Source organism: Babylonia areolata, chromosome 29, assembly GCF_041734735.1.
Source record: "Babylonia areolata isolate BAREFJ2019XMU chromosome 29, ASM4173473v1, whole genome shotgun sequence".
NCBI classification, from domain to species: Eukaryota; Metazoa; Mollusca; class Gastropoda; order Neogastropoda; family Buccinidae; genus Babylonia; species Babylonia areolata.
The window spans coordinates 30,183,075-30,198,326 of record NC_134904.1 but is presented as its reverse complement, the minus strand read 5'-3'; the positions used below and the strand labels follow the sequence as shown (position 1 = coordinate 30,198,326).

At 43.9% G+C, this 15,252-nt stretch overlaps 1 protein-coding gene across 2 annotated transcripts in view; it reads right to left on the bottom strand.

The window, feature by feature from the left end:
* Positions 1 to 243: 243 nt before the first annotated feature.
* Positions 244 to 15,252, bottom strand: part of LOC143274710 (uncharacterized) — a 241,491-nt gene continuing 226,482 nt past the window's right edge. For both annotated transcript variants that reach the window (XM_076578613.1, XM_076578614.1), the window contains exon 4: positions 244 to 778. In XM_076578613.1, coding sequence (XP_076434728.1) covers positions 564 to 778 — 215 coding nt within the window. In that variant the 3' untranslated portion in view covers positions 244 to 563. The remainder of the gene's footprint in view (positions 779 to 15,252) is intronic.

Sequence of the window (15,252 nt, the reverse complement as noted above, 5' to 3'; positions counted from 1 at the left end):
TATCTATAACAGACATTACCACCACCACGAAAAACCAAAACCAAAATCCTGGTGTCACAAATCGTTTGCAGTAACATACTTGACCCCTTTCTTATAATAACAGAGGGGCAGCTCTCGCGATCACCGAAGCTGTGTTATTCATAACAGACATCACCACCACCACCACCACCACCACCACCACCACAACAACAACAAAAAGAAAAAAAAAAAAGGGGGGGGGGGGGGGGGGGGGCGGGAACAAAATCAAACCTGGTGTCACAAATCCTTTGCAGTACCATACTCAACCCATTTCTTATAAATAAGAGCAGCAGCCCTCAAAATCATCGAAGCTGTGTTACTTGAAACAGTCACCACCACCACCACAAAAACCGTGTCACAAATCCTTTGCAGTACCATACTCACCCCCTTTCTTATGAATATTTAATAGAGTAGCAGCTCTCACAATCAACGGAGCTGTGTCGATCAAAACCGCCACCACCACCAAAAAGCAAATGGAAAATGTGCGATACTTACTGAAACACCAGCACACACCAACACACACACCCTACAAAACACACACACACTCATGAGAAAATGTCTCTGGCGCGCATGTCGGTGAACTGGGACAGGAAGGGACAGAAGACCGACAGCGCCGTTCCCATGATGCCCAGCATGTAGCTCCAGCCAATCAGACAGTGGCCCGTGTCGTAAGCGGAAGCGAAGTCCCCGCAGTAATGGCGGAAGAAAGACGAGCCGAAGCCCAGCGGGAAGATGAGCAGGCCAGCGATCATGATGAGGACTGCAACACACACACACACACACACACAAGGTGAGGATAATGATTATGATAACGAAGATAATAAAATAATAGTAATAACAAAACAACAATGATCATAACGATAAGAATAATCATGATGATGATGCTTCAACAGCAACAACTACAACTACTATCGGTACACATTTTAGATATATATTGTTTTATCTGTTGCTGATTGAAATTTATGTGTATGGTACGAGCGTGTGTGTGCGTGTCTGTGTATTTGTGAGTGTGTATGTATGCGTGTGCCATGGGGAAGCTAGTATGCACATATGTATGTGCGAATGCACTGTATGCGAGCGTTTGTGCGTGTGTGTATGTGTAGTTTGCTAGTCAAATTTTTAGGAACATTGATCTAATTTGTTCTGTGTAAGACTATGTGTATTCGTTTGAATGTGAAAGTGTACGGACAGCCATTTTTTTTAACACACCACATTCGCTCAAAAGTAAATAAATCAGCAACTCATCACTTGGTCATTATGCCAATCGGTAGAATCAGTATGTTACACAAAAATTAATCAGTTCATGAGTCATGGAAAATCCTTCGGGTGAGACGATAAATAGAAGTTCTGTGTGCATGCAGCATGCACTTTGAGCTGTTAATTAAATCCACTTTGATATTAAAACAAATACACGTGAACAGACATGAACAGGTATTCTGCTGTTCTGCTTTCCACTCCGCAGGACCTACATATCTTTCTGACCTTATCAGTGTTTACACTCCCGCAAGAAATCTCTGCTCTTCCTCTGACTATTACCTTTTGAAACTTCCTCGTGTCAATACAAGAACCTATGGTGAACGTTCTTTCTTCTTTTGCTGCTCCTCACATCTGGAAAATCTTCCTCATCGTATCCGTGCATCTGATTCTATTTCTGCTATTCGCTCATCACTAAAAACTCATCTTTTTAAAACCTGTCTATAAGCACTCTCAGCTTCCTTGTTCTCCAACACCACCTATGAATGCTCAATTTGGATGTATGTAGAGTGGGAGGAGGACAGTGTGTGTGGAGGGGAGGGGGGGGGAGTGAGAAAGAGTGGTCATGAATGTTTTATGTAACTTGTAATATTTTTCTTTCATGTAAAGCGCTCTGAGCTCTTAGAGAGAAAGCGCGCTATATAAATGTACATTATTATTATTATTATTAAAAGAAAAGAAAAAGGTGGCGATGCATTATGGCGACTGACGATCTCTCCACTGGGAGAGCAGCCCACATTTCACACACAATACAATACAATGCAGTCAGTCATTCAATGAAACAGTCACTCTCAAACACGCATACATGAGTCACGGAATTCTAACTGAACCGAGCCAAGCTGCGATTGATGGCTGAAGGGGAATAACTGATGATTGGTTGTTACAGATAAGAGTTTTGCAGAAGTTATGGAACTTCATTTGATGAGCCTTTGCTGCCATCTCAAAACTGTATTGTCTCTCTGCTTACCTCCCTCTCTCTCACTCATCTCTCTCTTTCCTTTTCTCTCTATCCCTCTGTATTTTACTCTGCTACCCTCTCTCTCTCTCTCGCACCCTCCTCTCTCTTTCTCACCCACCCTCTTTCATTCCTCTCCCCCACTCCCCCCGTCTCTACTTTTCTCTCTCTCCCTCTGTATCTTTCTCTCTTTCTTTCTACATCCCTCTCTCTCTCGCACCCTCCTCTCTCTTTCTCACCCACCCCCTTTCATTCCTCTTCCCCCCCCCCCCCCCTCTGTCTCTTTTTCTCTCTCTCCCTCTCTGTATTTTTCTCCCTATCTTTCTTTCTAACCCCCCCCCCCCCTCTCTCTCTCGCACCATCCTCTTTCTCACCCAGCCCCTTTCATTCCTTCACCCCCCTTTCTCTCCTTTTCTCTCTCTCCCTCTGTATCTTACTATCTCTTTCTCTCTCTCTCGCACTCTCCTCTCTCTCACCCACCCCCTTTCATTCCTTCACCCCCCCCTCTCCTTTTCTCTCTCCCTCTGTATCTTACTCTCTCTTTCTCTCTACCCCCCTCTCTCTCTCTCGCACCCTCCTCTCTCTTTCTCACCCACCCCCTTTCATTCCTTCACCCCCTCTCTCTCCTTTTCTCTCTCCCTCTGTATCTTACTCTCCCTCTCTTTCTCTCGCACTATCCTCTCTCTTTCTCACCCACCCCCTTTCATTCCTCCCCCCCCCTCTGTCTCTCTTTTTCTCTCTCCCTCTCTGTATTTTTCTCCCTATCTTTCTTTCTACCCCCCCCCCTCTCTCTCTCGCACCATCCTCTTTCTCACCCACCCCCTTTCATTCCTTCACCCCCCTTTCTCTCCTTTTCTCTCTCTCCCTCTGTATCTTACTCTCTCTTTCTCTCTACCCTCTTTCTCTCTCTCTCGCACTCTCCTCTCTCTCACCCACCCCCTTTCATTCCTTCACCCCCCCTCTCCTTTTCTCTCTCCCTCTGTATCTTACTCTCTCTTTCTCTCTACCCCCCTCTCTCTCTCTCGCACCCTCCTCTCTCTTTCTCACCCACCCCTTTCATTCCTTCACCCCCTCTCTCTCCTTTTCTCTCTCCCTCTGTATCTTACTCTCCCTCTCTTTCTCTCGCACTCTCTTTCTCACCCACCCCCTTTCATTCCTCCCCCCCCCCCCCTCTGTCTCTCTTTTTCTCTCTCTCCCTCTCTGTATTTTTCTCCCTATCTTTCTTTCTACCCCCCCCCTCTCTCTCTCGCACCATCCTCTTTCTCACCCACCCCCTTTCATTCCTTCACCCCCCTTTCTCTCCTTTTCTCTCTCTCCCTCTGTATCTTACTCTCTCTTTCTCTCTACCCTCTTTCTCTCTCTCTCGCACTCTCCTCTCTCTCACCCACCCCCTTTCATTCCTTCACCCCCCCCCCCTCCTTTTCTCTCTCCCTCTGTATCTTACTCTCTCTTTCTCTCTACCCCCCTCTCTCTCTCTCGCACCCTCCTCTCTCTTTCTCACCCACCCCCTTTCATTCCTTCACCCCCTCTCTCTCCTTTTCTCTCCCTCTGTATCTTACTCTCCCTCTACCTCCTTCAGTCTACACCCCCTCTCTCGCTCTCGCACTCTCCTCTCTCTTTCTCACCCACCCCCTTTCATTCCTTCACCCCCTCTCTCTCCTTTTCTCTCTCTATCCCTCTCCCTCTTTCTCTCTACCCCCCCTCTCTCGCTCTCTCCTCTCTCTTTCTCACCCACTCCCTTTCATTCATTCACCCCCTCTCTCTCCTTTTCTCTCTCTCTCCCTCTGTATCTTACTCTCCCTCTCTCTCTTTCTCTCTACCCCCCTCTCTCTCTCTCGCACCCTCCTCTCTCTTTCTCACCCACCCCCTTTCATCCCTCCCACCTCCTCACTTTCTCCTTTCATCCGTCTCACTCTCCTCTCTCTCCATCTTCTTTCTGTGTTTGTGTCTCCGCCCTCTCCAGTCTCTCTCTCTCTCTCTCTCTCTCTCTGTGTCTCATAATCATCATCATCGTCGTCGTCGTTGTCATCATCATCATCACACGCAGGTTTATTTTATTTTATTTTATTTTAAATTCTCTCATCCCATCTCCTCGTACCATCTCCCCCCCCCCCTCTCTCTCTCTCACCTTAAACTGCCTGCCACATGGACATTTTAAGCAAACGACAAAATACCAAAGTGCCGCTTATCCCTGAGTAGTTTAGTTTACTTTTGGTTATGTTTTTCCTTTCTGTTTCATATCATTTGTTTTGCACCGTTTTTGTTCTGATCTGTACCTACTATGTCACTAGAGCTCTACAGCTAATGACATTAAACATTTCAGTGTTCAGTGCCCAGTGTTCTCTCTCTCCCTCTCTCTCTCTCTCTCGCTCGCTCGCTCGATAACTTGCTCTTTGTCCATGAATGAACAAATAGATATATCAATAAACGTTTGGAGTTCAGAGTTCTCACCCTCTCTCCCTCCCCCCACTTCCTCCTCCTCCTCTCTCTCTCTCCAACTGACCTTTTCACACAGTGGCAAACTAACACACCTCAACACCCACCCCCTCCCCTCACATTCCTTTCGCCCCCTCTCCCCCAACCCAATCCCTGTCAGGGGAGGCAATCAGCAGATGAAGGCAGACACTGAGTGGGGACGGTGACCACAGAGCTATCGCGGACGGAAATTGTCCGAGGGACTGAGGTGGTTAATGGATCTTCAGGACCTGGGCTTGGGTCGCTGTGCCTTGCACGTGACGTCACGCTCTGCACGCCAGGCTGATAGATTATGTATACATTTATCTATACAGATAGATAAATCTCTCTCTCTCTCTCTCTCTCTCTCTCTATATATATATATATATATATATGCTTGGCTTGAGTGCGCGCGCGCGTGTATGTGTGTGTGTTGGAGGGATAGTACTTGTGCACCTCTCTCTCTCTCTTTCTGTCGGTCTCTCTCTCTTTGTCTGTCTGTCTATCTCTCTCTTCCACTCTCTCTCTCTCTCACTCTCTCTCTCTCTCTGTCTGTCTCTCTCTCTCATCATCATCATCATCATTATCAAACACAGTCTTAGTTTCAGTTTCAAAGATGTGTCCAAGTGTGCGGACTGATACACATACGCAACATTACATCTGCGTTAAAATGACGACGATGATGATGATAATGATAATAATAATAATATTCCAAAAATAATGATGATAATGATCAAAAATGAAGGGGAGAGGGGCGCGTATGCCTAACGGACCAACGCATAAACCCAACGCTGGTTAGCCCAGAAGACGCACAGAGAGATTAAGGAGGACACACAATGAGATGACAGAGAGACAGTCACAAAGAAACAGACAGACAGAAGGACAGACTGAGACACAGAGAGAGAGAGAGAGAGAGAACGGCTACGAAGTCAGGTCAGGTCAGGTCAGGTCAGGCCGGCGAGCCAATCAGTGATCTCGTTACTTTAGCGTAGGAATGGGGGCGCCCATTTCCGGTCCTCGATGGCTCTGTTGGTGATGTAGAACTCTGTTGCCTGGCCAGCGGTAATGTGGATAGTTACTGTAGTGCTGCCTGTCTCGCTGTGTCCTGTCTCTGAGACTGCAGAGGCGAGACAGAGAGAGAGAAAGAGAGAGGAGGGGGGAGGGAGAGAGATGGAGGGGGAAAGAGGGAGGGAGGAACAGAGAGAAAGGGAGGGAGGGAGAGAGATAGAGAAGAAGAAGAAGAGAGAGATGACTATTACTAAAAGGAGCTCTTAGTGTTCAGTGATGAATGAGAGAACTCAGAACTCAAAACGTTTTTCTTTCAGGGATTAAGATTTTAGGCATGGCCTATTCCCCCAGTGTGTACTTAAGAAAGAAAAAAAAAGAAAGAAAGATGGATAGATAGACAGATAGATAGATAGAGAGAGACTGAGAGAGAGAGAGAGAGAGAACTCAGAAGTCAGAAGGTTTAATGTACATCGGCCTTTGGCCACAAAACATATAGCTGGTGGAAAAGGTGATGGAGGTGGGGGTGATATAGATAATTACAAACATATATACATTTGCTTCGTGAACAGAGACAGAGAGACAGGGGAGAAAGAAAAAGAGAGAGAGAGAGAGAGAGATCAAAACTCGGAACTGAAATCGTTTTTATCGAGGATTAAAAATTTTACGAATGGCATATTCTCCCAGTCGGAGGCTGTCCTTGAGGAAGAGAGTGAGAAAGAGCCAGAAAGAGAGAGAACTCTAAAAACGTATTCAAGAATTAAGGATTTAGGCATGTCGTATTCTTCCAATATGTCCTTAAGAGAGAGAGAGAGAACCCAGAACTCAAAACGTTTATATTTAAAATCAAAAAGCACGGCCTGTTTTCTCATGAGAGAGAGGGGGAGAGAGACACAGAGAGAGAGGGGGGGGGGGGAGTGAGAGAGAGGGGGGAAGAGAGAGAGAGAGAGAGAGGGGGGAGAGAAAACATCAAAACAAAGGAGGGTAAGGGTGAGAAACAGAGACTAACAGAAAGTGACAGACAGGAGAAAAAAGAAGTGGGAGTGGGGGAGGGGAGGCGCGCGGGGGGGTGGGGGGGTGTCATAGCGGGAGAGATGCCTGTTTATTGACAGAGACACAGAGAGAGAGAGAGTGAATAAGTTTACTTCAAATTATATATGTGCATTAGTCTTTAAAAAATTTTTTTTTTAAATGAAGAAAACAAAAAAAAAAAAAAAAAAAAAAGGAAGAAAGGAAAGCAAAACGAAAAACTTAAACGACTACAGTAAATGACAATGGTAATATAAAAAAAAGAAAAAAGCAAAAAAAAAAAACCCCAAAAAACGTAAAACAGTTAACACGGCCATGAAGTGTGTAAAAAAAAAATGACGTAAAACAGAACATCAAAAAACGGAAGATAATTTCATCTTTCGTAAAAACGATTACATTCTTTCCCTTTTCCCTGACCACAGAAAGGGAGACAAGCTATGATGTGAACGGGTGATTGGATTAGGGGTTGAAGAGCCTTTGTTAATGTGCCTGGTTTTCTCCCCTGCTTCATTTCTCTTCTGCTCTACGGCTCAGGGAGGGGGAGAGAGAGAGGTAGTAATGCTGATGATTATATTTTTCCCTGCACATTTTCAAAATATCAGATGTGGCGTAATATGTTTTTTCCGCTCTGAGAGGATTTTGAGAAGGAGAGGTAGGTAGATACAGAGAGAGAGAGAGAGAGAGAATAATGCTGGTGATAGTATTTTTTCCTCTATACATTTTCGAAACATCATGTGTGGGACTTTCTTCTTCATTTTTTTTTCTTCTCTAAGAGGATTCAAAGAAGGAAACACACACACACACACACACACACACACACACATACACACACACACAGGCGTACAGACATACATATAGGCAGACACACACACACACACACAGGCGGACAGATATACAGATAGGCAGAGAGAGAGAGAGAGACACACACACACACACACATAAACACACACACACACACACACACAGAAGGAAGGTTCAAGGAGGTGTGAAAGCGTGACGAAGAATAATTGTACGCTACAGAACATACGTGGCAAAAAACCAACAACAAAAAAACAGACATACAGAGAGAGAGAGAGAAAGAACGAATGAATCTTTTTAATGAGGGAAGTGGAATAAGCATGTATATGCTTTTTTTTTTTTTTACATCCAGCCCTCAGGGCAAAAAGAAATGAAATCAAAATGTTCACAAGATAACAAAAGGTTAAAGAGAGAGAGAGAGAGAGCAGTTAGTTGCCTGACCAACACATAAAGCCAACACGCTGATCAGGCCTTGAGTACAACCCCACTTTGTTGAGGTCGATCGCAGTGCCAGACACGAGGAACCGGGGGCCCATGACTAGAGAATGAGGCCATCCGAATAACAACGATAATAACGACAACGACAATGACAACAATTAAAAACCAAAAAAAACAACAACAAAAAACCCACCACCAACACCCCTATCACCACCACTACCTCCACCATCACTACCGCTACCACCACTAACAACAAACACCACCACCACCAACGCCACCATCACCATCACCACCATTAACGCTACCACCACCACCAACAATAGCAACATCAATATCACCACCATCTCCAACAACAACAACACCAACATCACCACCACTACCACTTACAACAAACATCACAACTAACTATGCCAGCATCACCACCACCATCAATAACAACGCCAGCATCACCACCATCTTCCAACATCAATAACAACAGCAACAACAACAACAACAAGCCCAAGTCTGGCATGGTATTCCCGTTTTCTAGTGCTGATGGCAGCAGTTCATTCCGGACAGAAGAATAGAATAGAATAGAATAGGTCTTTATTACCAAGTGTACCGGGGTCACAAGGAATATTGGGGCGTGGGGGGTGGGGCGTGTGAGGCGAGGGGGGGGCGGGGGGGGGGGGAAGGGGGAGGGAAGGGGGATAGTACATAACAAGGTACGAACATATATTGAAAATCATACACAAACACAGATACAGTAGAAATAAGGATACATACAAGTGCTTATCAATATAAAAACTTGTCCACACACACACACACACACACACACACACACACACATTCTTTCTCTCTCTCTCTCTCTCTCTCTCTCTCTCTCTCTCACACACACACACACACACACACACACTGGACACATACACGCACACGAACGAAGTATCCGTGGCGACGATGGTGAGTAATGAGTTATGGTGTTCAATCCATGCAATTCACGCTTTTTGTTACGTCGCTACAAGGCGAGCGCCACATTTTTTCCCCCCTGAAAGTGTATGTATATTCCTACCAAACTGGATCTTTCTGTGGAATTTTGTCAGCGATAACACTTTTGTCGCTTGTGTGGGTTCTTTAACGAGCGCTGAGTGCTTTGTTGTACACACGGGACATCGGTTTATCGTGTCATCCGGATGACTAGCGTCCAGACCACCACACAAGGTCCAATGGAGGGAGGGGAGGGGGGGTGGGGGGGGGAGAAAAGTGTGGGGATTCGAACCAGTGTTCTCAGATTCTCTCGCTTCGCTTCCTAGGCGGACGCGTTTACCTCTGGGCCAAACACTGCACTCACTGAGTATAATGCTCCCCCCACTCACACCCCCACTCCACCCTTCCACCCACTGCTCACCATCTCCCCATCAATCCTCCGCCTTGATCCCCCCCACCCCCACCCCACCCCCTTATGCACTCACACCACCACCACCACCACCTTATCTCCCTTTCTCCTCGGATTCCGCTGTTACTGTTGTTGCTGCTGTTACTGCTGTTGCTGCTACTTCTTTCCACGTTCAGACTTTCAGCAAATTCACAATGGAGCACGGGGGGCCATCACGGTTGAAGCTTTTCCCATCCAGATTGCTGCCCCTTTAAAGGAGAAACGAATTCTCTCCCCTGAGATATTTTTAGATCTCTGGTTGGCTCACATTTTTTTCTCCCCCTGCACTTCCTTTTTTCCAAGGTTTTATGTTGGTGGGTTTTTTTTCTTCTTTTTTTTTCCTCTTTCCATCGTTTTGTGCGCGCGTGCGCGTGCGTGCGTGTGTGTGTGTGTGTGTGTGTGTGTTTTAGATGTCTCCTTGGGTGATGTTTCTTCTTCTTCTTCTTCTTCTTCTTCTTCTCTGTGTCTCTCTCTTCTCCCCGAAGGACAAGGCAAAGCAATAGCGCCTTCCATTTTGCTGAGATGAGGTTGCTGCAGCAAAAGTGTGTTTAGTTTCGGGAGTGCTTCAGGGCTAGGATAGCCGTGTTGATGGTGATGGAGAGTGCCTGGGTGATGGTGGTGGCAGTTTGGGGCGGCTGTGGATTCAGATTCAATTCCTCCTCCTCCTCCTCCTTCTTCGTCTTCTTCTTCTCCTCCTCCTCCTTTTCTTCTTCTTCTTCTACCTCCTCCTCCTTCTTTTCCTGTTATTGTTCTTCTTCTTTTCATTATTGTTGTTGTTGTTGTTGTTTTGTTGATGTTGTTCTTCTTGTTCTGGCTCTCCTTGTTGTTATTGTTGTTGTTGCTGCTGTTGTTGTTGTTGTTCCTCCTCCTCCTCCTCCTCTTCATCTTCCTCCTCCTCCTCCTTCGTCTTCTTCTTTTTTTTCTTCTTCTTCTTCTAGTTCTTCTGTTCCTGTTCTTGTTGTTCTTTTTATTATTGTTGTTGTTTTTGTTTTCTTGATGTTGTTCTTGTTCTTGCTCTTGTTGTTGTTGTTCTTCTTCTTCTACCTTCTCCTCCTCCTCATTTTTCTTCTCCTCCTCCTCCTCATTCTTCTTCTGTTCTTGTTCTTTTCATTATTGTTGTTGTTGTTTTGTTGACGTTGTTCTTCTTGTTATGGCTCTTCTTGTTTTGTTATTGTTGTTGTTGCTGCTGTTGTTTTGTTGTTGTTCCTCCTCCTCTTCTTCTTCTTCTTCCTCCTCCTCCTCCTCTTCTTCTTCTTCTTCTTCCTCCTCCTCCTCCTCCTGCTCCTCTTCTTCTTCTGTGGCGACTGGTGGTAGTGGGGGTTTTGGTGAGGAGGAATGGGAGTAGTGGAATGGTGGTAGTGGTGTGATATGTAGCGTTTTGCAGTTGATGATGATGATGATGATGATGCCACAGTATGGGTTAAGGAGCAGTGGTGATGAAGATAGAGAGAGTGGGGATCACACACACACACACACACACACACACACACACACACACACACACACACACACACACACACACACACACAGACCGATAGACAGAGAGAGAGAGAAAAAAGAGAGAGAGAGAGAGAGGGGGGGGGGGGGGGTGAGTGTCGAGGGAAAAAAGAGACAACTATGTGGATGTTTTATTCATACAAAGGCCATTGCCCCTCCTGAAAGGAAACGATTCAGGCATAAACGCAGTATTTGCAAATGTTGTACACACACACACACACACACACACACACACACACACACACACAGAGGGTAGAGAGAGAGAGAGAGAGAGAGAGAGAGAGCGTCACACAGAGAGACAGAGACAGACAGAGAGATATAGAGACATTGAGAGAGAGACACAGATGGACAGAGCGAGAAGAGAGAGAGAGAGAAAGAGACAGACTGAGAAAGAAACACACAGATACAGAGACACAGAGACATGGACACAGAAACAGACAGACAGATACAGAGACATAGACGCATAGAGAGACAGAGCGAGAAGACACAGAGAGAGAGAGAGAGAGAGAGAAACACACAGACAGATACAGAGACAGAGAGATATAGACACAGAAATAGACAGAGAGATATAAAGACATAGAGAGAGACACGGAGAGAGACAGAGCGAGAAGAGAGAGAGAAAATGACAGAGAGAGAGAGGGGGGGGGGAGTCACAGAGAGAGAGAAAGAGACAGAGAGAGACACAGAGAGAACAGACAGATAGAGAGACAATGGACACAAAGACAGAGAGATATAGAGACATAGAGAGAGAGACAGAGCGAGAAGAGAGAGAATGACAGAGGGAAAGAGACAGACAGACAGAGAAACACGCAGACAGATACTGCGACAGAGAGACAGACACAGGGTGACGTGGACACAGAGACAGAGAGAGAGAGAGACACACACACACACACACACACACACACACACACACACAGGAGAGGGAGACATACACACACACACACACACACACACACACACACACAGAGGAGAGGGAGACACACACACACACACACACACACGCGCGCGCGCGCGCGCACACACACACACACACACAGGGGGGAGGAGAGAGGGAGATAGAGTCACAATGAATCTGCAGACTGCACTGTGCAAAACACATGGACAATAATGAGCTGTGGGCCTCTGTGCTACAAGCTGGCTACATTTCTCTCAGACAGAAACTCCAGAACGGATTGCGAAAAGTGTGAAGTTTCCCAGCTTCAAGGAATGTGTTATAAGCCTGAATGAACTAAGGTCTTTCACGTAATTTCAAAAGATGCAAATTACGAGATTGTTCCTTCCGGATTTTACCGTCAATGGAAGAGAAGCCAAAGCCCAACACATACAGCTTATTCCTCGGGGATTTTGTAGTTATTAAAAAGTATTCCTACTAGTTGGAACTTCCATGCTAGGTATTTCATTTCTTTATCAGTATATTTCTTTCTGTTTTTGTTTTTTTTTCTTTTTCTTCTTTTTTCCCCCATTTTCTCCTCCGCTTCTTTCTTCTTCTTTTTCTTGGAACTTTTGTGCTTGATATTTTTTCTCTCTTTATTTGTTTCTCTGTTTCGTTCTTTCTTTGTATTTCCCTTATCCTCCTCCCCCTTCGTTTTGTATTTGTATTTCTTTTTATCACAACAGATTTCTCTGTGTGAAATTCGGGCTGCTCTCCCCAGGGAGAGCGCGTCGCTACACTACAGCGCCACCCATTTTTGACTCACTTGTGTAAACAAAGTGAGTCTATGTTTTAACCCGGTGTTCGGTTGTGTGTGTGTGTGTGTGTGTGTGTGTGTGTGTCCGTGGTAAACTTTAACATTGCCATTTTCTCTGCAAATACTTTGTCAGTTGACACTAAATTTGGCATAAAAATAGGAAAAATTCAGTTCTTTCCAGTCATCTTGTTTAAAACAATATTGCACCTCTGGGATGGGCACACACAAAAACAAAAGAAGCCAAATTATATGCAAACTGAATTTACTGTTATATTTATTTATTTTTTTTATTCTCTAAACCTGGCACTTTGATCTGATATTCTGACACAACAACAAGAGCAGTCATTTTTTTTTTTTTTTTTTTTAATCATTTTTTGTTCAAACAGGAACTTATATTTATTTTGCATGTCTTTGGTCCAGATAGTAAAAAAAGGGAAATTAATCTGTAATTAATGTTAGGGGGGCGTTAATTTGCTTTAAACTGATCTTTCTCATCTTAAACATTACATTTTGAAATTATACTCAATACATAAAAAGCTTGTGTGTTTTACTCTCAGTGTACAGGGCTTTCACTATGTTCATTCGCCCAAGTGGTCTTTTTCGGAAAATACTAAAAATCAATACGACGAGTGGACTTTATAGATCTACTAGCTGAGCCCTGAAGGTCATGGGCAAAAATCAATTGCGTACACATATTCATACATATTCAAAGTGTGTGCTCATATTCTTCGCGAACACGAACGACGCAATTTTGTTCAAGTTGTTGACCTTGCCCGTTTAATCCTATATTCAATCGACAATACACGATAACATGTGATGGAAAGTTGGAGAAGGAGACCGTTAAATATTTATTCAGAGAAAGATTTGTGAACGCCTCATCACTTACTGGATTATGCTCATAACTGCCGTAAAAATATCCACAGAATCAGTCGGAATTCACAGTTAAAAATAATAAACAATGAGAGTTAATACCCTTGCATTGATGAAACGTAAAAATTTCCAGTCTTGATTTTTCTCAAAATAAAGTCCTTTTCACTTCATACGACGTTTCGAAGTACTTGTACTTGGCTCTACATGTTATTAGTTTAACAAAATACTCAATTTCCATATAAACTTTAAAACTATAAAACTAGAATGAACATAAAAGAGAAATTGAATCGACCATGTCGTACATTCCCGGCGGGTGCAACTAAACTTGTACATCTATCTAGATACAGAGAAAACGGCTAAATGTTGCAGTGTGATTGCGGCGATAGCCACGTCTCCTTTACCGCGGACTTAAAAATAATTTTTAATTGCCCTTAAAGATTTTTTGAATGCCCAAGATACACCAGAATAATATGATTTAAACAGCGTTCTCACTGTGAATACCGCAATCGATTTATCGCCCTTTAAAAAAGCATGTTTGAATGTTATATTTTTGAACGTCAGCTAAGGAGCCCCGATAGTGTAATGGGTAAGACAGTTTCTTCTCACCCGAACACGCGGGGTTCGAATCTGCCGTTAGGACTTTTTTTTTCTTTTTCTTTTATCCCGAAGCTTTATAATAAATACAGAACACATTTTAACGATTAGATTTTTTTTAAAAAGTGTAACACAAGTGAGTCTTGAAGGCCTTGCCTCTTTTGTTTTGTATTTTTTTCTTCATGGAGTTTCATTTGTTTTTCCTATCGAAGTGGATTTTTCTACAGAATTTTGCAAGAAACAACCGTTTTGTTGCCGTGGGTTCTTTTACGTGCGCTAAGAGCATGCTGCACACAAGACCTCGGTTTATCGTCTCATCCGAATGACTAAGCGTCCAGACCACCACTCAAGGTCTAGTGGAGGGGGAGAAAATATCGGCGGCTGAGCCGTGATCCGGACCAGCGCGCTCAGATTCTCTCGCTTCCTAGGCGGACGCGTTACCTAGGCCATCATTCAACACGCCATCACATCATCTTCGTCTCCTCCTCCTCCCCCCTCTTTTTTTTTTTCTTCTCTTTCTCCACCTCCTCCTCTTCTTTCTTCTTCTTCTTCTTCTTCTTTCTGGGATATTGCCTCTGGAATGAAAGACAATGGGCAAGCGATGCTAAAATTGCCACAGGGACAACCATGTAGTTGGATTCATTAGCCAAGCAGAATTGTATTTTGTTTAATTTTTTTTTTCATGTTGTTTTATACAATTTACAGTTACTTTTTTGTTTTATTTCATTTCATCCCGTGTTATCTTAGTTTCTTTAGTTGTTTTTTTTCCCTCTCTCTCTCTTCGGTATAATTTTTTTAAATTTTTTATATCATTTGGTTTTGAATGGAAAAGGCCACGGTTAGACGAAACGTCGACTGCTCATGATACATAATCCCTTTCTTATCTACTTTATTTCTGTTTCATCTTATTTACATAATTATTTTGTTGTTCTTGTTGTCGTTTTATTGTATCTTATCTCACATTGTTTTATATTGTCTTGCTTTGTTTTCTCTAATCTTTCGATGCTTCATTTTCTTTGGAATGGAAAATAAAGGCTACAAAATAATAGACTGCAAAAAAAAAAAAAAAAAAAGCCGAAAGCTCGTCATCATAAATGAATTACAATGTAATCTCTCAGCCTCTCTCCCACAAAGAGACGCGAAAGACCAAAAATGAGAAACTGCGGAGGAAGGGCGTCACTTCAGATTTCATTTCAGGCCGCCGTTCCACAGAATAGAAAGACATGAAAAAGGAAATGAAA